The 18,142-nt window shown below is 40.1% G+C and overlaps 1 protein-coding gene across 4 annotated transcripts in view; it reads right to left on the minus strand.

The window, feature by feature from the left end:
- Positions 1-1,427: 1,427 nt before the first annotated feature.
- LOC129194384 (stromal membrane-associated protein 1-like) overlaps positions 1,428-18,142 on the minus strand; it is a 131,089-nt gene continuing 114,374 nt past the window's right edge. For all 4 annotated transcript variants that reach the window (XM_054799588.1, XM_054799587.1, XM_054799586.1 and 1 more), the window contains 3 exons: positions 11,822-12,014; positions 7,618-7,808; positions 1,428-5,032 (listed from right to left, as the gene is read on the minus strand). In XM_054799588.1, the coding sequence (XP_054655563.1) occupies positions 4,907-5,032; positions 7,618-7,808; positions 11,822-12,014 (510 nt within the window). In that variant the 3' untranslated portion in view covers positions 1,428-4,906. The remainder of the gene's footprint in view (positions 5,033-7,617; positions 7,809-11,821; positions 12,015-18,142) is intronic.

Consider the following 18,142-nt stretch of genomic DNA (forward strand, 5'->3'; position numbering starts at 1 on the left):
GCCATCACTCGCGTTAATTAGGGCGGGAAGCGCCTTGCACGCCTTCTGTGTGCTGTACTTATGGGGCCAAATGATTCCAAGTCAACAAAACATGAATTAATTATGTATTGATATGTAAAAAGCATGCGGTGTCCAAATCATCAGATGCTATCACTGACATATTGTGGTGAGTGCAAGGTTTTATTTGCCAGTATTTTAAGGTTATCTTTTTTATATGATTTTACGATGAGTGAATGTGATTGAACATTGCTCTGAGTACCCCTCAAATTTAAATTTTGACTCCCTTGCCAGGTTTTTAGCCAGCAGACTCAAAGAACGCGTCACAGACGTGACGTTAGCATCGCAACTGGCAAACTTCAATCAAATGCAAATGCCGTCATGTTGGAGTCCATATGCTAAGCTAGGCTAACATGTCTGCTGAGTATATAAGACACAGGCTCCATGCTGTCATCTTCATGGTCTTTAAGGAAAACTTTTGCCCATCATCCACTTTCCTTATGCAAGACCTGGACAGTTATTAGTCATCGACTAATCTGTCTCTTTTTATCTGTTTTTATATCTTTAGAACACACAGAAAAGAGTTTACCTATTAGTTCACTTTACTGTTCATGTCCACATAAGGATTGTGATGGGAAAAATTCCCAAAAAATCCTTTAAAATCTTTTAAAGCAACTACAACAGCAGCTTTTCTCAACTGTAAAGCCATTAAAAAATCTTCCTGAAGAAACTGTATCATGGTCAAAATGATGAGGATCAACATTTGTTTTTTTTTTTATTACCATAGCTTTTTTTTTTTTTTTTTACTTTTAGCATTTTTGCGTTTGAGTTTTGTGAACCGATTCCTTCGGTTTTATGCAGAAAATAAATAATAAAAATGTGTCAGCAAAATGTGTTTTGAAATTCAGTTTATTAAAATACAGTTTCAAAATTCAGCTTGCTAAAAAGCGATGTTTTAAAATTTTGTTTGTAAAAATTCAGTGCAAATAAGTTTGATGTTTGAAAACTGACATGAAGGAAATTAAGACTGAATCAATCCAGTGTGTCTCACAGCTAGCCAATCAGGTGTAACGTGCATAGTCACCTGACATGGGTCTGCCAAAAACCAGAAGTGTATGAGTGAATTTTGAATCATCCAAATTATTTGCAATTTTTTTTTTTTTACAGTGAATTTTTAATCAACTGAATTTTGCTTATGGTTTTTGCAAAAAATGCAAAAAACTCTCGTTCCATAAATTCAGAGTCTAAAAGCTTGATGAACCTTCATAGATGCCATTCACTCCTAAACGACTTGAACATTTCGGAAAACAAAAAAGCCTGGCTGTACGGCCATGGGAGGAATGCAAAGAAGTGACCGTCAGGTCAAAGTTCATAGCATCACCTGTGTCAATACAGTATGGCGGTCTTAAAGAAGAAGAAAGAGTCTCATGTAGGACTGAGCAACTTTTATTCCGAATGATGTGCTGGTAAATGCTGGGAACAAAACAAATAACATGAAAGTCCAATAAAACAGCACTTTTACAGTTGAAACAGTCTTTGGACAACAACGATGAATGCACAGAAACATGTTTCGTATTCGGCTCCAGAAACTGTAAAGACAAATGTAAATAAACCTGGAGGACGTTTCATGCGTGTAAATGTGTCATGACTTATTGCCCGGCAGAGGGACCCTGTTACAAGTGGACATGAACCTCTGCATCCATGTGGCCAGTGAATGCAGCGCTGTGTGTGCTTTTCTTCTCAGCAGAGACTCAAGCCACAATAATGGGACCAATCCAGCACTGTCATACAGGTCGCCACCGTGCGCTCGGTCGTCCAGGTTTATTTGCTTCATACTCATTGTGCTTCTCTTGTACGGCACACAACAAAACACCACAATCCAAAAAACGGGACGGCAGCACAACACTTGGTAAAGACTGCACTACAGATTTGAAATTGGGTGTGGGTTGTCTCCACGGTGGAAAAACACAAGCTGAGCTAACTGGAGGCTCTAAATTGGCTTTAAGGTGTGAATGTGAGTGTGAATGGTGGTTTGTATGTACGTGTCCTGTGATTGGCCGGCCACCAGTCCACGGCGCACCCTGCCTCCCACCTGAAGTCAGCTGGGATAGACTCCACCTACCCACATTCCGAATGAGGACGAGCGGTATAGAATAATGGAGGTAAACACGCATTTCACTCTGTTCCAGACAGAAGCACAATACACCTCAGTACACGCTTTACCGTGTTTAAAGTGCAGTAAGATGCATCGCTCGGGTTCTTCTCGGATTTGTCAGGAAAACATCGCCCAGCTCCCACTGAACCTGACGTTGGGACCACCACTCTACAATGACACAAGCTAAGCGGGAATAGATTTACACCGACGCCCGAGTGCTCCGAGCACAGAAACGCTAAAAACACACACACACACACACACACACACAAACACCACAACACGGAAGCAATGGAAAAAGGCTACACATTGAAATGCTGCAATCACATGAACACTGCAGGATCAAAAGCAAATGCACAAGAAAAATGGAGGGAATGCCAAAAAACACAGAAATGCTGCAAGTGCACGGAACAAAACATAGGTTAGCCAGGCTACCAGGAAGTTAGCCAGGCTACCAGGAAATTATGCTCAGAAAAAAAAGTTAAAAACACTTTAAAACATGACCTTAAATACACTTTAAAATAGTGTTTTTTTTTTCCATTTGCAGCATTTATGTGATTTCATTTGTAGCATTTCCTGTTGCATGTGTTTTACGGTGTTTGCGTGTCTTTGATCTTGGATCATTTCTGTGCTTGCAGCGTTGGGACATCGCCGTGTGGTGCTATACATTTGCTCATCCATTGTGGAATATTCATATAAGCCACCTTTGAGGTTGACTACCATACAAAGTAAGAACAAAAGCATGTGGAGATGGATGGCTGGTTTGCATGTTTGTCACACTTAACACTTTCTCACAGGTCGGATCATCAAACAAAATTGAAATATTAGTCAATGACAACACAACTGAAGACAAAATGCAGTTTTGAAATGAAAGTTTAAAAATAAAACTTGAAACTTTGAATTAAGGGAGGAAAAAAATCCAAGCCTACATGGCAAGAAGTGATTGACCCCCTGTTAAAACATAACTGAGATTAATTGAGATCTACCAGTCTGGAAAAGGTAACAAAGCCGTTACGAAAGCGTCGGGACTCTAGCGAACCACAGTGAGAGCCATTATCCGCAACTATTTTGATGAAAAATATACCGAACGAAGCTGACGAGCTACTGTACCTCTAGAAGCATCTGTTTAGTTGAGAGCTGAGACTTCGCCGACGTCGCTTGGGAAACGCCCCTTTTCTGAAGCATTCATTCCATCGTGGCTCCCGCCATACACTATAAATGTCATTTTTACAAACTTACCATTCACTTTCAAAGAACGAACAGCGTAGAAACAGTATAGAACATATTGAAGCAAAGTTGATAAATAATGTGAGGGATCGTTTAAGGTCAGCGTCCATGACCCCACCATAAGGAAGAGACTGGGCAAAAACGACCTGCAAGTTGTCACTGACTAATATTTCAATTTGATGATCTGAAACATCTAAGTGTGACACACATGCTAAAAATAAGAAATCAGGAGGGGGGCAAACACTTTTTCACACCTCTGTATCGATTAAAATGTACTGGTATCGGACTTCAGAAGCATGAAGTTATTGGTATCAGTATCGGCTTGAACAAATATCGTACATCCCTAAACAGCGGTGTCGACTTGCGTCACACGACTTGGACTCGAGTCATAATTTTGATGACTTTGGACTCGACATGACAACATCGTCAAACACTTGCAACTCGTCTTGGACTTCGACATCAATGACTCGGGACTTGACTCTGACTTTAGTCTGATGACTTGAAAAAAACTTGAGATTTTCAGTGAGTGTGTTGAATAAAATGCGTCCCCATTCTAAGTATTGATCTAACGTGATCGTTATCATGAATTCCCAGCAAGACATCATATTTCCCATAGAATCTGCCTCATTGAATGCATCTATTAGCATCCAGTCAGGTTTAACAACGCACGTGCACTGACTAAATCCTGAATGCTATGTCAGCAGTCTTTTTCTGTGACTAAGTCTTGTCACACTGGGCTTATTTTATGTTAAAAAAAATAAAACACAAAAAAAATCTATTCATTGTATTGTCAAATGACATGACTCGACTTGTCTTGGACTTGTATGACTTTACTTTAGACTTGCAGAACACTGACTTGCTCCCGCCTCTGCTCTGAAGTCACATGACGTGACATCACACACGATGGCGCTAACTTTGGATGCACACTTTTCCCGACACATTTGGTGAGGAGAGGATGTTTTTGTCTTCAAATGTCCTTATATGTTCTTCAGTCACGATACGGTATGAACAACTTCGCACTCATGCTCATCACTGCTCTTCCGTTCTCCTGATGTGTGCAGGGAATGATGAGAAACGTGAAGCACTGGTCGTTCAGCTATGGCTCTGTTAAAGATGGAGCTTCACACATCATATTCACACAAATACAGTACTAGTCAGACTATTACCTCTCACAAGGCTATGCTGGCTGTATAGAGAGGACTGGGTTGGTACAAAGACCACCACAAGGGAACCATATCTACTGTACGTACTCCATGACTAATAACTATCTAATAATTCTGCTAACGATATTTTAGAACTACAACATTACAATAGTAGATATTCTATCCAGCAGCGTTCTGTTTTGTCTGTTTTGCCGTCCTACGTTTGACACAGCACCAAAGTGAAATCAAAAGGAGATCCAATGAAGACAAAACATCTTGGTCATCTTGTCATCTTGGTGTTTGATCGTAACCTTGAAGATGCTGTGGCAGAGGGTTGTGGCTGTGTGTTCCACTGGCCACACCGCTCCTTTTTACGCCATTCCGCTCCTCACTTCCACAGCTGAGTGCTGAGGGTCTGTCCGGAGGCTGCTGGAGCTGCTGGCCAACCAGTAGTGGGTACGCCTGCTGGTGGCACCCCTGCGCTCGTGGCCATGCCCGACATCTGCTGGGATAACTGAGGGAGGAAAAACACATTAGAACATTTTTAAGACAGACAAAGCAAAGAGATGCACACTGGTATAAAAGCTATAAAAGTGTTCTATTGCGCCCCTCCCCCCCACCCCAGTCACCCATCCCTTAATCACCTCCTGACTCCCCCCCCTCCCGGCTCCGCTACACAGCACCTCTTCTGCTCGCTCTCCATCTTCCATTATGTCTTATCTATTATGAATGTGCCTCCGTGTGCACTACTTGTTTATCTGGTCATCTGAGAGCTTTGTGTAGATATGTGTGTATGCCTACACACACACACACACACACACACACACACACACACACACACGCACACAAAGACCAAGTGCATAGGCAGTGACTGCACTCAGAGACAATATGAAAGACACACACATCCATGCATCTATGGGATCAGACAGTATAGCTCCATCACAGCATTCTCCATCACTCCTCGTATGTTACATTCCTTTGATAGGAAGCGTCTTACATTCTGTGCCAGGCTGCCCCTGTCAATAACGTTATCAAACATCAGCCGTTCTTGAACAATATTCACAAAGTATAGATTATTCAACTGCAAGCAGAAACATACAAAAGAAAGGCAACAAGAAAGTGAACGATAAACATTGCTTGTGTGGCCTCCCAGAACTACCGTCATCGGCCTGATCACTGGTGGGGTTGAAATATCATACAGAAGAGAGGTGGCAGACCTGCTGACTTGGTGTCATGATAATCTCCTTCTCAATACAGATAAGACTAAAGAGATGATCATTGACCCAAGAACAAGGGAAAAGGAGTCGCATAAACCCCTGTTTATTGATGACACTGAGGTGGAGGAGGGTGAAAACCTTCAAGTTCCTTGGCACACACATCAGAGGAACTCACCTGGTCTCACAACACCCAACAAATTATCAAGAAGTACCAAAAGAGACTGTATTTCCTGAGGAGACTAAAGAAATTTGACATGTCAACCAAAATCCTCAGTTGCTTCTACAGATGCACTACGGAAAGTGTCCTTACCGCCTCTACCATGGTTCAGTACGGTAACTGTACAACACGAGACAGGAAACTCTTGAATCTCTTGAATCTTGTGATATTTTCAGGAATGAGTAGTATAGTGTAGTGCGGTGTAGCTAAAAAGTGCACCACTTATCCTATTATCAGTCTTCATCAGTGTGGAAGGACACTCAGATTATAGACCAAAAAAAGCATTTTATCATTTTGAGGCAGACATACTATTATTAATGTTCAGACTTATTAATGTTGTGTAGCAAGAAAAAAAAAAAACAACCTTCAAGCTCACAATGTCATCAAAGCGGTGCAAAAGCAGCATATTGATGGTGATAGTTTCATGGTGAACTGTAGCAATCTCTCACCACTTTGCACTTTCAATTTCACAGCTTCACTCTATCATGGTTTTCGAAAAATATATTAACTAATAAATCATGCTGTTTCATAGCTGAATACAGCCTATTATTAGTCAAAACGATGCACATTTAAGCAAATTTTATGCATTTTTTTTGTCCAAATGAAGCTTTTTCAAGCATAAAAATGGCTACATAAAGTAAAACACAAATACAGTTGTCTCTCGTTTAGCGTAGTTAACTTGATCCAGACTTGACCGTGCTAAGTGAAATTACAATTGAAAGTATAATTTGCTTAAATATGCATTTTTTTTTTACTAATAATAGGCAGTATTTAACCACAAAACAGCAAACATTTATTAATTAATTACTTTGTGAAAAACCACCACAGGGTGAGGGCGCGATGTTCGACTCGCGATGTACTGAGGGACGACTGTATAAGACATTCAGAAGATGCATTCAAAGGCTTTTTGATAATACGTAGTATTTTAAGGTGTCAACAGGCTTTTATTGCAGTGTTGAATGATATCACAACAGGCGCAATAATCCCTAATACGGGTTACTGTGGAGGCCGGAACCCACGCCACGTTAAAACTCAATTCTGAACCCCTGACATCACTTCCTATCCGCCCCTCACTCAGCTTCCCTGGGAAACACATTTATAGCAACACACACTGCCTGACTCTATTATATTGGGTACTAAAGGTGACTGTAGCACTGTTATTTCATGTCTAGAGGGCTCTGATAATGTTAAAACCCCTATTTAGAAGGTCGCAAACAGGTTTTCTATGTTCTAAATACAAAAATGTTCCATTTATTCATAAGAAATCGGTATTTGTGGAAATTCACTTATAACAGTCGGGTCTGGAACCAATTAACCACGATAAATAAGGGATTGCTGTACCTGATTTTGTTCTGTGCACATCATCCAAACCCTTCACAGGAGACATACAGTACATTTGGTGTCACTCATCTGCTCAAAAACATTCCATAACCTAATCTAATCGACACATTCAAATTAAATGATGCTGGTCATCTCTCCTCTTCAACTTCGAGAACTAGTATAAAGATGAACCTTTTGGCAATAAGTCTACCACATGGGCGTTGTGTGTATGAGATTCCAGTTACCTCCATGCGACTATTATTAAAACACGCTAAGATTCAAATTCCTCTCCACTGAGAGAGGGACGTAAATGTACACTATGCATGTAATTGTCTTGTGTATTACCTGGCCCACGCTCCACTGTCCCTGCTGCATGCTGTGTATGTTCTGCCCTTGATTGGCTGCCATCACATTCTGCTGCATGCCCATGTAGCTGCCATTGGGGAGAGTCACGCCTGACATCATGGCCCCTCCTCCCATCATGGTGGCTGGGTTGAAGCTTTGCTGTGTTACCTGAGGCTGGCCCATGTACATACCTAAAACACAAGCAGACACACTATATTTAATAAACGTTCAGTGACATCATCTTATTTTGGCTTAGTTCTCAATCAGCATCTATTTACATTTGAAGTGCACTTCCTTCCTATTTCTATTTCTATTTCTAAGCCTCTACATACGCCAGTGTAATCATACAGCAGTGGAATGAATAAGCACATGTAAATGCTGCACAAAGCCTGCTTCTCTCACTCTCAACATGTCACAATGGTTTCCAACACACGCCATGTATGGACACTCATCGACAGTGCGTGTACACGCTCACACATATAAACAGTCCGGAGAGATTAGTGAGTCTGCTTTCACTTCTCTGCTGCAGTGGCACCTCAGAAAATGAACTACTTTTCATCACACTGACCTTTCATTTGCCTTCACTATGTATTTTTATGACTCCTGTGTGTGTGTCGCTGTGCATAACTACCATTATGCTTCCACCCTATGCACGCAACGTTTATACAGTTGCACTATTGCAGTCATTTTCAAAATGTACAAACTTTCAATAGATAGCCAACAAAAAATAATACCAATATAACATTTATTGCTTGTGCTTGGTTTGGCTTGATTTCAATTTAAAACAGGAGATACAGAGAGAGATAATCAAAAGCAAAAACAACAAGTGCTTAGTAAAAAGGGGACCGACAGAAAAGAAGATTCAAAGCTAAACCTCAGGAAGTAATTCACAGAAATTAAGTTGGACCAAAACACAAAACCACTAGGAATAACAGCAGAGCTGAAATTGAATGTGAAAAAGGCAGTGATACAGTCCAGGAAAAAACAGTAAACAGTAACTAAATGAAACAATTTCAGCATAAATGGCGTGTGGATGCTGAAATTTCCTAGAAATGTGTTGGAATCTATTCACCGACTGAGGATCGAACTCGCAACCATGAGGTTGGGAGGCCAGCACTCTACCACCTGAGCCATGCCATCATGCTCAGCATAAGCAGAATGTAATGTTAAATGAATTTCCACCATTAGGGAGCAACATTGACATTGTCCATTTATTTTCAATGGGAAATATGTTACAGAAAATATTGAATTATGGAAAATGTGGGAATAAAAATAGAAAAGTCTTGATAGATAGCATCCATGTCCTGAGCGAGCTCAACATTTGATGTCGGTATGGTTTGAAGCAGATGAGAAATGTAGGAGTAGTTAGCGGACAAAAAAAAAAAAACAGCGGAATTTGAAATGTTGGAATGTAAAAATGGAGAATGAGAAAATGAGAAAAATGAGAAAGTCGTTGTGCACCTTCAATAACACAGATTCTGTGCTGTGACTGAAACTTTCCAGCGATGTAATGGATGGACAGATAGAGTAAGTCTGAGAGACTGTGAGAGGACAAATTTCCCCATGACCTTGGGCAGAAAAGGCAGATGTGAAATTGGACAGAATCGATGGGTCTAGGTTAGGCTTTGTGAGGAGCGGTCGGTCTATAGCTTGCGAAAGGGCAGCAGGGACAATATCCAGCCAGAAGCAGCTGTTAATAAAAAGAATAAGATTGGACCGATTGTTTCCATAACCTCCTTCATTATCCTCACAGGGACAATATGTAGAAGGCAGTTGGTGCGGTTTATCTGCTGGACTGATCATTAAAAATGAGAAATGGAAATTGTCTCTAAGTTCTCAAAAGTGTTCTGTACAGGAGAACCTAGCAGACAAGTAGCCGAGACCTTTGGGATGCATTGCCTGAGAAATAAGACCTTACCCATGAAGAACTGTTGAAATGTATTGAAATGTATTTCATGTGTGTCATTAAAAATAAAAAAGTGATTGGTTAATAACAGAATTGATGGTGCTAAATAAAACTCTGGGTGATGGCTATTGCTAGAGATGATCTTAGATAAACATTTAGTTTTTGCTCTGTTCCCGATTTTGTGGCAGGTGGCAAGACAGTCCCTTAAGTTGCAATGATTTCAACCAGAGTGATAATCACAATTGTTGTGATCAATATCGAGATCATTACTCATTATGTTAAGGACTTCTATGTCGTGGCACGTGGACAAATAAAGATTTTACAGACAATCAAATGCAGCATTGCATAGTGGGACAGACTGAGTGCTTGCAGCCACTATACCGTACCAGAGTTTCTTTTCACAGCTGAACAGAACACAATTGAAAACAAAAGCTGCTATTGTTTACTATCAGGGATGGCAAGCATGCTGCATGGCTTTCATTTTAAATGTTGTTTTTTAAGGACTGTTTCACCTGAACATGAGACAGTATGTTCAACAGCACCTATCCATTTCTTAGGCTGATCATGCTGTTTTGTACATCACCACACAATGTGGTCAGATGTCACAAGGACAGCTCCTGCAATAACAACAAGCTTTTTATAAGTTCAATCTTGGCTCTCTAGATGTTTGCAATAGCTCAACATAAATGTATATACTGTATGAGTATACCCGTACCACACAACAAATGGCCACTATGAATATTTTGTTATAGAATTTTGCATGATTTGTTTCATTTGTGAGAGAGAAAATGCAGTTTCTATGCTTTATTCGCTAATGGGCAACCCACTCACGCCTTCGCTGTAAGATTGTTTTCACACAATGGTTGTCTTCCTCACACCAATATGGAGAAGGAATATGTGGATTTATTTGAAAAAAAAAGGAATGAATAGGTGGATTCTGTATATAACATCTTTGGCACATTGTGCAGTATTTATTACCTTGGTTTCTAAGCCCCTCCCGTCTCCCTCCGCTTTCCTGCATGTATTGTTACAGAAAGCATTGTAAGATACAGTAGGTGCACAACAAATGGGGGAAGGAATCCTAATGCCATATTACTGGACATATTTCCTCAAATGCAGAGGCATCTATTTGGAGTAAGACTTTTATTGGGGGAGGTGTGCTGTATTTGTTCAAAGGCATTGGTATCATATTATGAAATAACACTTTCAATATTTATATTAACATACAATAATACTGTGGGACCAATGCACAGCTCCACACATTTGCAGATTTTTGGTCCAAAAAATTATCTTTTTATTTCTTTTTTTTTTTTGCCCGAAAATTGGCCCTTTCACATACCATTCACATTAAGTCGGTAATAATGTATAAAAACTCAATACAGTCAATCAATTTTTTTCAGAAATTAATTATTTAATTAATGATCGCTCTTTCATGGTAGACTACGGCCTATTATTAGTCAAAGCATATTGAAATACAAGTGATGTGTAGTATTATGGTCACTAGGCGGCAGTAGTGACACAAAACATCGATACCTTACATGACATTACCTTAACACTGCATGAAATCAGCCATGGCATGTCTGACATAATGGAGTGAAAAAAAGTTCTCACATTCTATGTGGAAGTGGTAAGTTTTTGGCTTATTAAGTTGAGAAGAAATAAATGCTGGTTAGCTCGCTAGCTTGCTACCTAGCAGCCATCTCGAGTCCCTGCGGCATTAGAGTTGCACAAAGTGTTGTAAAAAAATGTATAATGGAGTGATGATAGGCAAGTTATTTCATGTCTACAGGGCATAATTTTAAAAACAGTGTTTACATAAACTATGAAAATATTTCATTTATTAACACTGAATTCCATATAGCGGAAATTCTTTTACTGAGGTTGGGTCTGGAACCAATTATCCTCAATAAACGTAGTACGACTGCAATACAGGTAAAATGTACAGCACACATTTTAGAAAGCCCACAATTTTATGTTTCACTGGTAATGTTTTTCATCTAGCTCTGAGATTTCACACTATGTTCGGCGGTCCCTGAACGCTCCATAGTTGTGTGTAATGAGATAAATTACCCAAACTTTAAGGTGCATAACTCCCCAGAATAAAACACAGTCTGTTTGAGGAAGCATTGGATGATGCACACGTGCTTTTGTGGTACGACATCTAGTACAATTACGATTTGGGGGAATATAGTCTTTGGCAATGAATGGCATGCTTCAACTCAGCTGATTGTGTGTGTGTGTGTGTGTGTGTGTGTGTGTGTGTGCGTGTGTGTGGATACAGTATGCTTTTCATGTTACCTTGCCCAGTAGCAGGCTGTTGCTGGCTCTGTGGCTGACTGCCCACGGAGCTGCTGGCATACAGAGACAGGATGGAATCTTTAGATAACAGCTTCTTCTCCTCTGCCTTTGTGGTGGTACAGGTGGAGGAGGAGGAGGAGGAGGAGGAGGAGGTGGAGGGATTTGATGGCTGAGGCACGGTACTGGAACCTGACTGTTGAGGTGAAGAGACACAGACGTGAGTTTTCCAACCAAAAATGTGCAGTACATGCTTAACGTGCATTTTCAACCATGTACAGTGGAACTACGTTAGCATACGTCCTAGTACGTTTTTCAGTTAAGGTCGAACATTTACGCCAAATTTTACTAGTACATTCTCCGTTTAGCATACAATATGGTGCATGTCTTGTCGTGTTATTAATATAGTGTGTGAGTACAACTCGACATTGTGTGAGTACAAACGGACACTTAAGGTACGTCTACCTTCATTGAAGACGTGACTGTTCCCAAAGACATCTAGCAGCGAGATCATTCGTGTTTGTGCAGTTATTTCTTGAATTCCATAGTGCTTCTTTATCAAAATGCTGGCACTTGCAACTTTCTTTGGCTCCATTTTAGGGTATTAAAGTACGTAACACTACTGAATTCAAGAAATAACTCATCGCAGAATAGGAAGGTGGCATCTGTCTTGATCTCGCTGTCACATCGTGTCTTTGGCAACAATCAAGTCTTCAATGTAGGTAAAAGTAACCATAAATGTTTATTTATCCCTTTCATTCGTCATATATATGCATTTCAAATTGTTTTCTGCATGTAAAACTATAAAAACGTGTTTTGTGTTAAAATTTTAGACTGGAAGGGATTAAATGGATTTACGTTGTTTATAGGAAAAATGTATTCTGTTTGAGTACATTTTGGTTAGAGCCGGACTTTCTGGAACAGATTTATGACGCTAACCAAGGTTCCACTGTAGCTCAATTTTTTTCCTATTAATTCAAAAATATAACAAAAATATGAAAGTCTGGGACACCAGTAGAAGTGTAAATTCTTCTTATTTGAATTTTTTTTTTTTTTTTATCATAGAAACAGATACCTTCTCCAGAATCAAACTGTGCCACCATAAAAGGGGACCATCAATGCTTTAAAAAACATTTTAACATTCTTAACTACAGCATATAGTATGTATATGTAGTATTATTCATCTATGGATATTAATAAGTTCAAACAATAAAACACTCTTCACTTGCTTTCATTTAATTCTACAAATGAGATAAGTTCCCTTTTTTTTTAGCATCATTAACCGTCATACAATTGTAAAAATAAGTTACGCAATCAGGCGTTTGCTCGGTAGCTGTGAGAGCTAGCAGATGTCATTCGAACCTTGACTTCACCATTTCTGCCTCTACCTTAGAGAATAAATACTTGTGCTACGTTCACACCATAGGTCAATTCTGATTTGTTTTCCTCATATGTGACCTGCATATGATTTTTTCATGTCAGTATGAACAGTAGAAAATTCAATTTTTTTCCTCATTCCTATGTAGATATAAATCTGATATTTCAGTCTAAACGTTCGAGTCGCGTATATCCAACGTATACGTCATCGAAAGGCGTATTATGTCGTGAAACAGTTGGGAAAGGTACTCACATACGTAGACAAAAGTTCTTGTCATCCAAAAATTATTCCTATGCGAGATAATTTGGTTGAGAAAATGTTCATCCTGTTATTAATCCTTGAAATTGCCACAAATGCACCAGGGGTGAGACCATAAATTGCCGCCTTCGGTAAACAAATGGCACTGCGTGTTTGTGCGCATGAATGTCATTTCCCGGACATGTTGCATTCACATTTCACACAAACATATTTGGCAATGGGAATGACTACAGAAAAAGATCGTATTTTAACAAAAAATCTGAAGGAATCTGAATGAAATATCTGAACGTGCGTTGGCCGCACCAATTAGGTATGTGGGGTGCACGCGTGGCGCACGACACACATGGGAGTCCGCAAGTGCGATGTACAAAAATTTTTGAGCAAACCTGACACCAGCAAAGCGTACGAAAGACGCACATTGGGCGTACGGACGACGCAGAAAGTGCGTAAGTTTGTCTTGCAACCTGAAAAAACGTAAGTGCCCATAGAGTTTGTTTGACATGACAAAGAACCTCTGTGACCGGTCTACGGCTCAAAAATCAGCCCTCCATGCGTTTCTGGCGTTTTTTTTGCACATAGATGGGCCCGTAGGAGCCCCTCAGAGAACTGTACCACCCTTTACTGTCATGGCTTGTCAAGGGTTTCTCCATCTAGTACTATTTATTTGCGTTGACATTCTGTTTCGTTTGTTAAAATCAAGAATACAAATTATGGACTGCTAAAAATCAGCAGGGGATCAAATAATGATTTCCCTGACTGTAAATTAGAATGCTGTCAAGAGATTTTCAGACACGTCACATGTTACCCTATTTATCAGAAGAGTGAAGCGACATCCATGTCTAATATATAAAGTTTAGACCTTTTGGAACGTGTATGTGCGTGTGTCTGCGTGTGTGTGTGTGTGTGTGCATGTATGTGTAAGTGGGTGACCCAAAAAGTGAAAGCAGGGTCGAATTTCTGGTTACGATAAGTAAAGGCTTGTGAGAAAATAGTGGCCCCTGAAATAATGAACACACATACACACAAAGCTTTGATAGTGTGTTGTGTGCAACTACTTTGCAGGCAGTGCTGCACTCCTGTCTCATTCAGCTGACTCTCTTTGACTGGAAAAGGGGAGGGTAAGGCAAACCCAAACCTAGAGGGAATTAGGTAAAAAGGAATACAGAAAAAGCAGAACTTGGAAGAGGAAGGGGATGGCTTATGAAGCACCATGAAACATAACTGAAGGCAGAGAGGAAAGAAGTGGTGAAGATGAAGGGAGGGAGAGACAAGTGTCATAATGGTGAGAGCAATGGGGAAAAAGGGGAAAAAGGGGAAGAACAAGGTGGAGAAAAAATACACTCGAAGAAAGGGGAGGTAGAGTTGAAAGAGGACATATTAAAAGATGAATAAGTCAGGTAGACACTCTTCTTTATTGAGTGAAGGCAGTTGTGGTGAGTCAGGTGATGCTATTAATAGCAAGCTCGCTCCTAAATTACAGAGCAGCACGAAAGTAAATTGTCTTAACTGGATCTGCATGACGTCACACTTGGACAAAACAACTTCACGCTATTATAGAGTTTGCTCCAAAGTAATTCACACATTGAAAATACATTTGCAGATTTCAAATCCTCAGAGACTGACAGGAAGCTTCATTCTTTCTTCGAAATAATAATATTGGTGGACTAGAGGCCATGACACAGTCATCTGGCTCTGAGGTTCTGTGATAAAACCATCATTGGGTCTGGCATCGCTGGTGCCTGATGGAACACGTTCAGCAGTAGAAATTGCTTGGAGGAATGAAAAGTTTAATTAAGTTTGCATTAAGATGTGGCAACTAAGTTTCTGGCATGCATAGCTTGGATTACGATGGTTAATTAGGATTTTGGTGGGAAAAAAAAAAAAACTGCAAGCCTGGAAGCTAGAGCAATATGCACATTCAAGATTATTTTCTTCAGCTGATAGATCTGACCCACTTCCCTTCCAAAAGGTTTTTCATGCATCCAAACCATGTTACAACCAATTATGTACCAAGAGTTTTGGGACTAACATATTAGAAAAGTCAAATTAATATTATATCCATTAAGTGTCCAAATACATTTTGAATTTTAAGTATGACCAGATGTATTCTTTAGTATAGACCAAAACTTTTCCACCAAGGGCCGCATCCTGAAAAGTCAAAGGATGCGGGGGGCCACTTTGATATTTGTATATGATATTGTTCATACATATATATATATATATATATATATATATATATATATATATTTCAGCAACACATACTGTATAGTATAATTAAAGAAAAAACTATTTGTCTTTCAATAGTGTCTTTAGCTCTATTTTCCCCCCATTTTTGCCTGTTTTTTCTCCCATCTACCAGCCCAATAAAAAATCAAGCTACAGGTCACCAATGGCCCCCAGGCCCCACTTTGGACACCCCTGGTCTAAATGAAGAATGAAGAAACGTGTTCTCCTAAAAACTGCATTGGTTTGTAACTGTTTAGCACCCACGCACAGACTGCTCATTAAAGTACAGGTTATTAAATGATTAGCATTTTACATAAAAAAGTGGAAAAGTGTTGTTTTCGTTCCTCAAAGCATGCAACTTGTCGGTGTTCCCCGATGCCAGTGACACTGTTATTTGTACTCCCACTACGGCAGCAACTAGGGCGCAAAACGTTAGCTCAGCTAATTTGCTTCTGTTCAGGCTATTGATGTTGCGGTGATGTTGCTGTGCCTGGACTCGGCACACCACGCTTGAGCCATCGCCCGGGTGGAAGGGGAGTAATTTCGGCCACTGATTCAGCCTCAAAGAAGCATCTCTACAAAAATAGGGTCCTTTTACACTTATTTTACCACCACAGAGTGTGTGCTCTTTGTGTCAGTGAATAAATGAGACGGACAGAAACAGAAACAGAAACGGATGTAGCTTGGCTAGCTTCTTTAATGGGATGTCAGCCTCTGCACACATCGCTACAAAGGCCTCAACAAACGGTAATGTCCGTATTTGTAGTTAACGAGATGTAGTTGCCATGGAATTTCAATCACTTTATTAACAAACGATAAAACACAACATGTTGTTCACACACTCATACAGTCTGAGTCGCACTAGCATGCACGGCTAACCCGGGCAAGTTTCACTCCTGCTCGCTGACTTTGAGATGACTTTCCACCGGTTAGTGCTTGTCAGGAAATACCACCATGAATAAGCAGTCCGCAGGGGAAATATTTCCCAACGTTCTTTTTCTTGACAGCATTTCATTCATATTATGTCAATTTCCACAAGATTTCACGTTTAACAGTAGATTCCATTAACATGGAAATCATAGGGTCCTATGCATAGCACTCTCTTGCAAACTTGCCTCCTCTTTGGTTCCGCTATTTCCGTTTACTCTAATCATTTTTATTCTGTGATCACTTTCTTGACGAGACATTACCTTGCTCAAAACAGTAGGTCCACCTAGTGTTTAAACTAAGAAGCATAAAACAGTTAAGCAGTTATATATGGGCCATAATCCATTATATTTTTAGACTTTGATACAAGCCAGTTAAAAATAGATGGCGGGCTGCATTTGGACACCTCTGATCTACACATGTACTACTGCCAACTACATAAAGCATGTGGCCAAGATGTTAATGCCAGGTGGGATTTCTTTATCTCAGTCTGCAACTATGTCCAATGGTGTAAATGGAGCGTTGTTGGCACTTTTGATAGTTTTGTTCAGAAGGCTTTATTGGCGGATATGTGTTTCTCATGACATGCATTCTTAGCTGCGTCTTTTTAGCTGTCTTTATATCATTAGAACGCACAGAAGAGAAAGACATATGGTCATTCACAAGGATTGTGGATGATGATCGGCTGATTTGATGTGATTGGTATATGCTCGTGATAGGCATATGACGATGAATGCCTTTCAACGCCGGTTACAAAAGTCGATCACCTGTGGCTAGCTAGCACTATTACAGGCCGCAGCAATCCATGCGTGCAGTGTAGTGTCTTGCCCTAACGTCTTGAGCAGTGTCCTCCCACTTTCCTTCACAGTGCACAGGCATTCCAAAAAAAATATCATGTCTGCTGTGTGGAACTGTGTGGGTTAACGCGTTAAAAAGCTTTAATTTTATACGGCATTGGAAGAACAAACACTTGATGGAGTATGGTGAGTTTTCAAGGCTCACAATGTGATCATCGGTCAAATGTCAGCTAACGCACTTGCCTGTATGTGCGTCGCAGTAAGAAGGCTACGGTAATAACCCGTAAAAAATTAATTTATCAGACGATATCACCAGCCTATCTCAGTGGTGGAAGACACCGGGTTCGCCGAGTGCTCTCTCACTCACCCGGAATTCCTGCTAGAGCTCCACCAATGTACTCTCACATTCAAAGTCTCCTTAGAGAAGGCGCCTCATCCTCTGTAAGTTTCACCAGTGATATGTTCGCTGGAAAAAGTAAGTCAAATAAGTTTATATTTATACTGCAATTAATCTGTATCGGCTCATTCCAGTCCTGGATGAACAGTATCGGCGGCATAAAACACTGATCGGAGCATCCCCAGCTTTCCTTTAAAAGTAAAGCAGTCAAATAAAGTTTCTGTTTAACATTTGAGTACTCTACCACTAACCTAAAAAAAAAGATTTTTTTTTACATCAAAACAAAATGTGAATTCTCATTTATCAATACGTAAAAATACTTATTCAGCTTCTGCTCACAT

This window comes from Dunckerocampus dactyliophorus, chromosome 14, assembly GCF_027744805.1.
Source record: "Dunckerocampus dactyliophorus isolate RoL2022-P2 chromosome 14, RoL_Ddac_1.1, whole genome shotgun sequence".
Lineage (NCBI taxonomy): Eukaryota > Metazoa > Chordata > Actinopteri > Syngnathiformes > Syngnathidae > Dunckerocampus > Dunckerocampus dactyliophorus.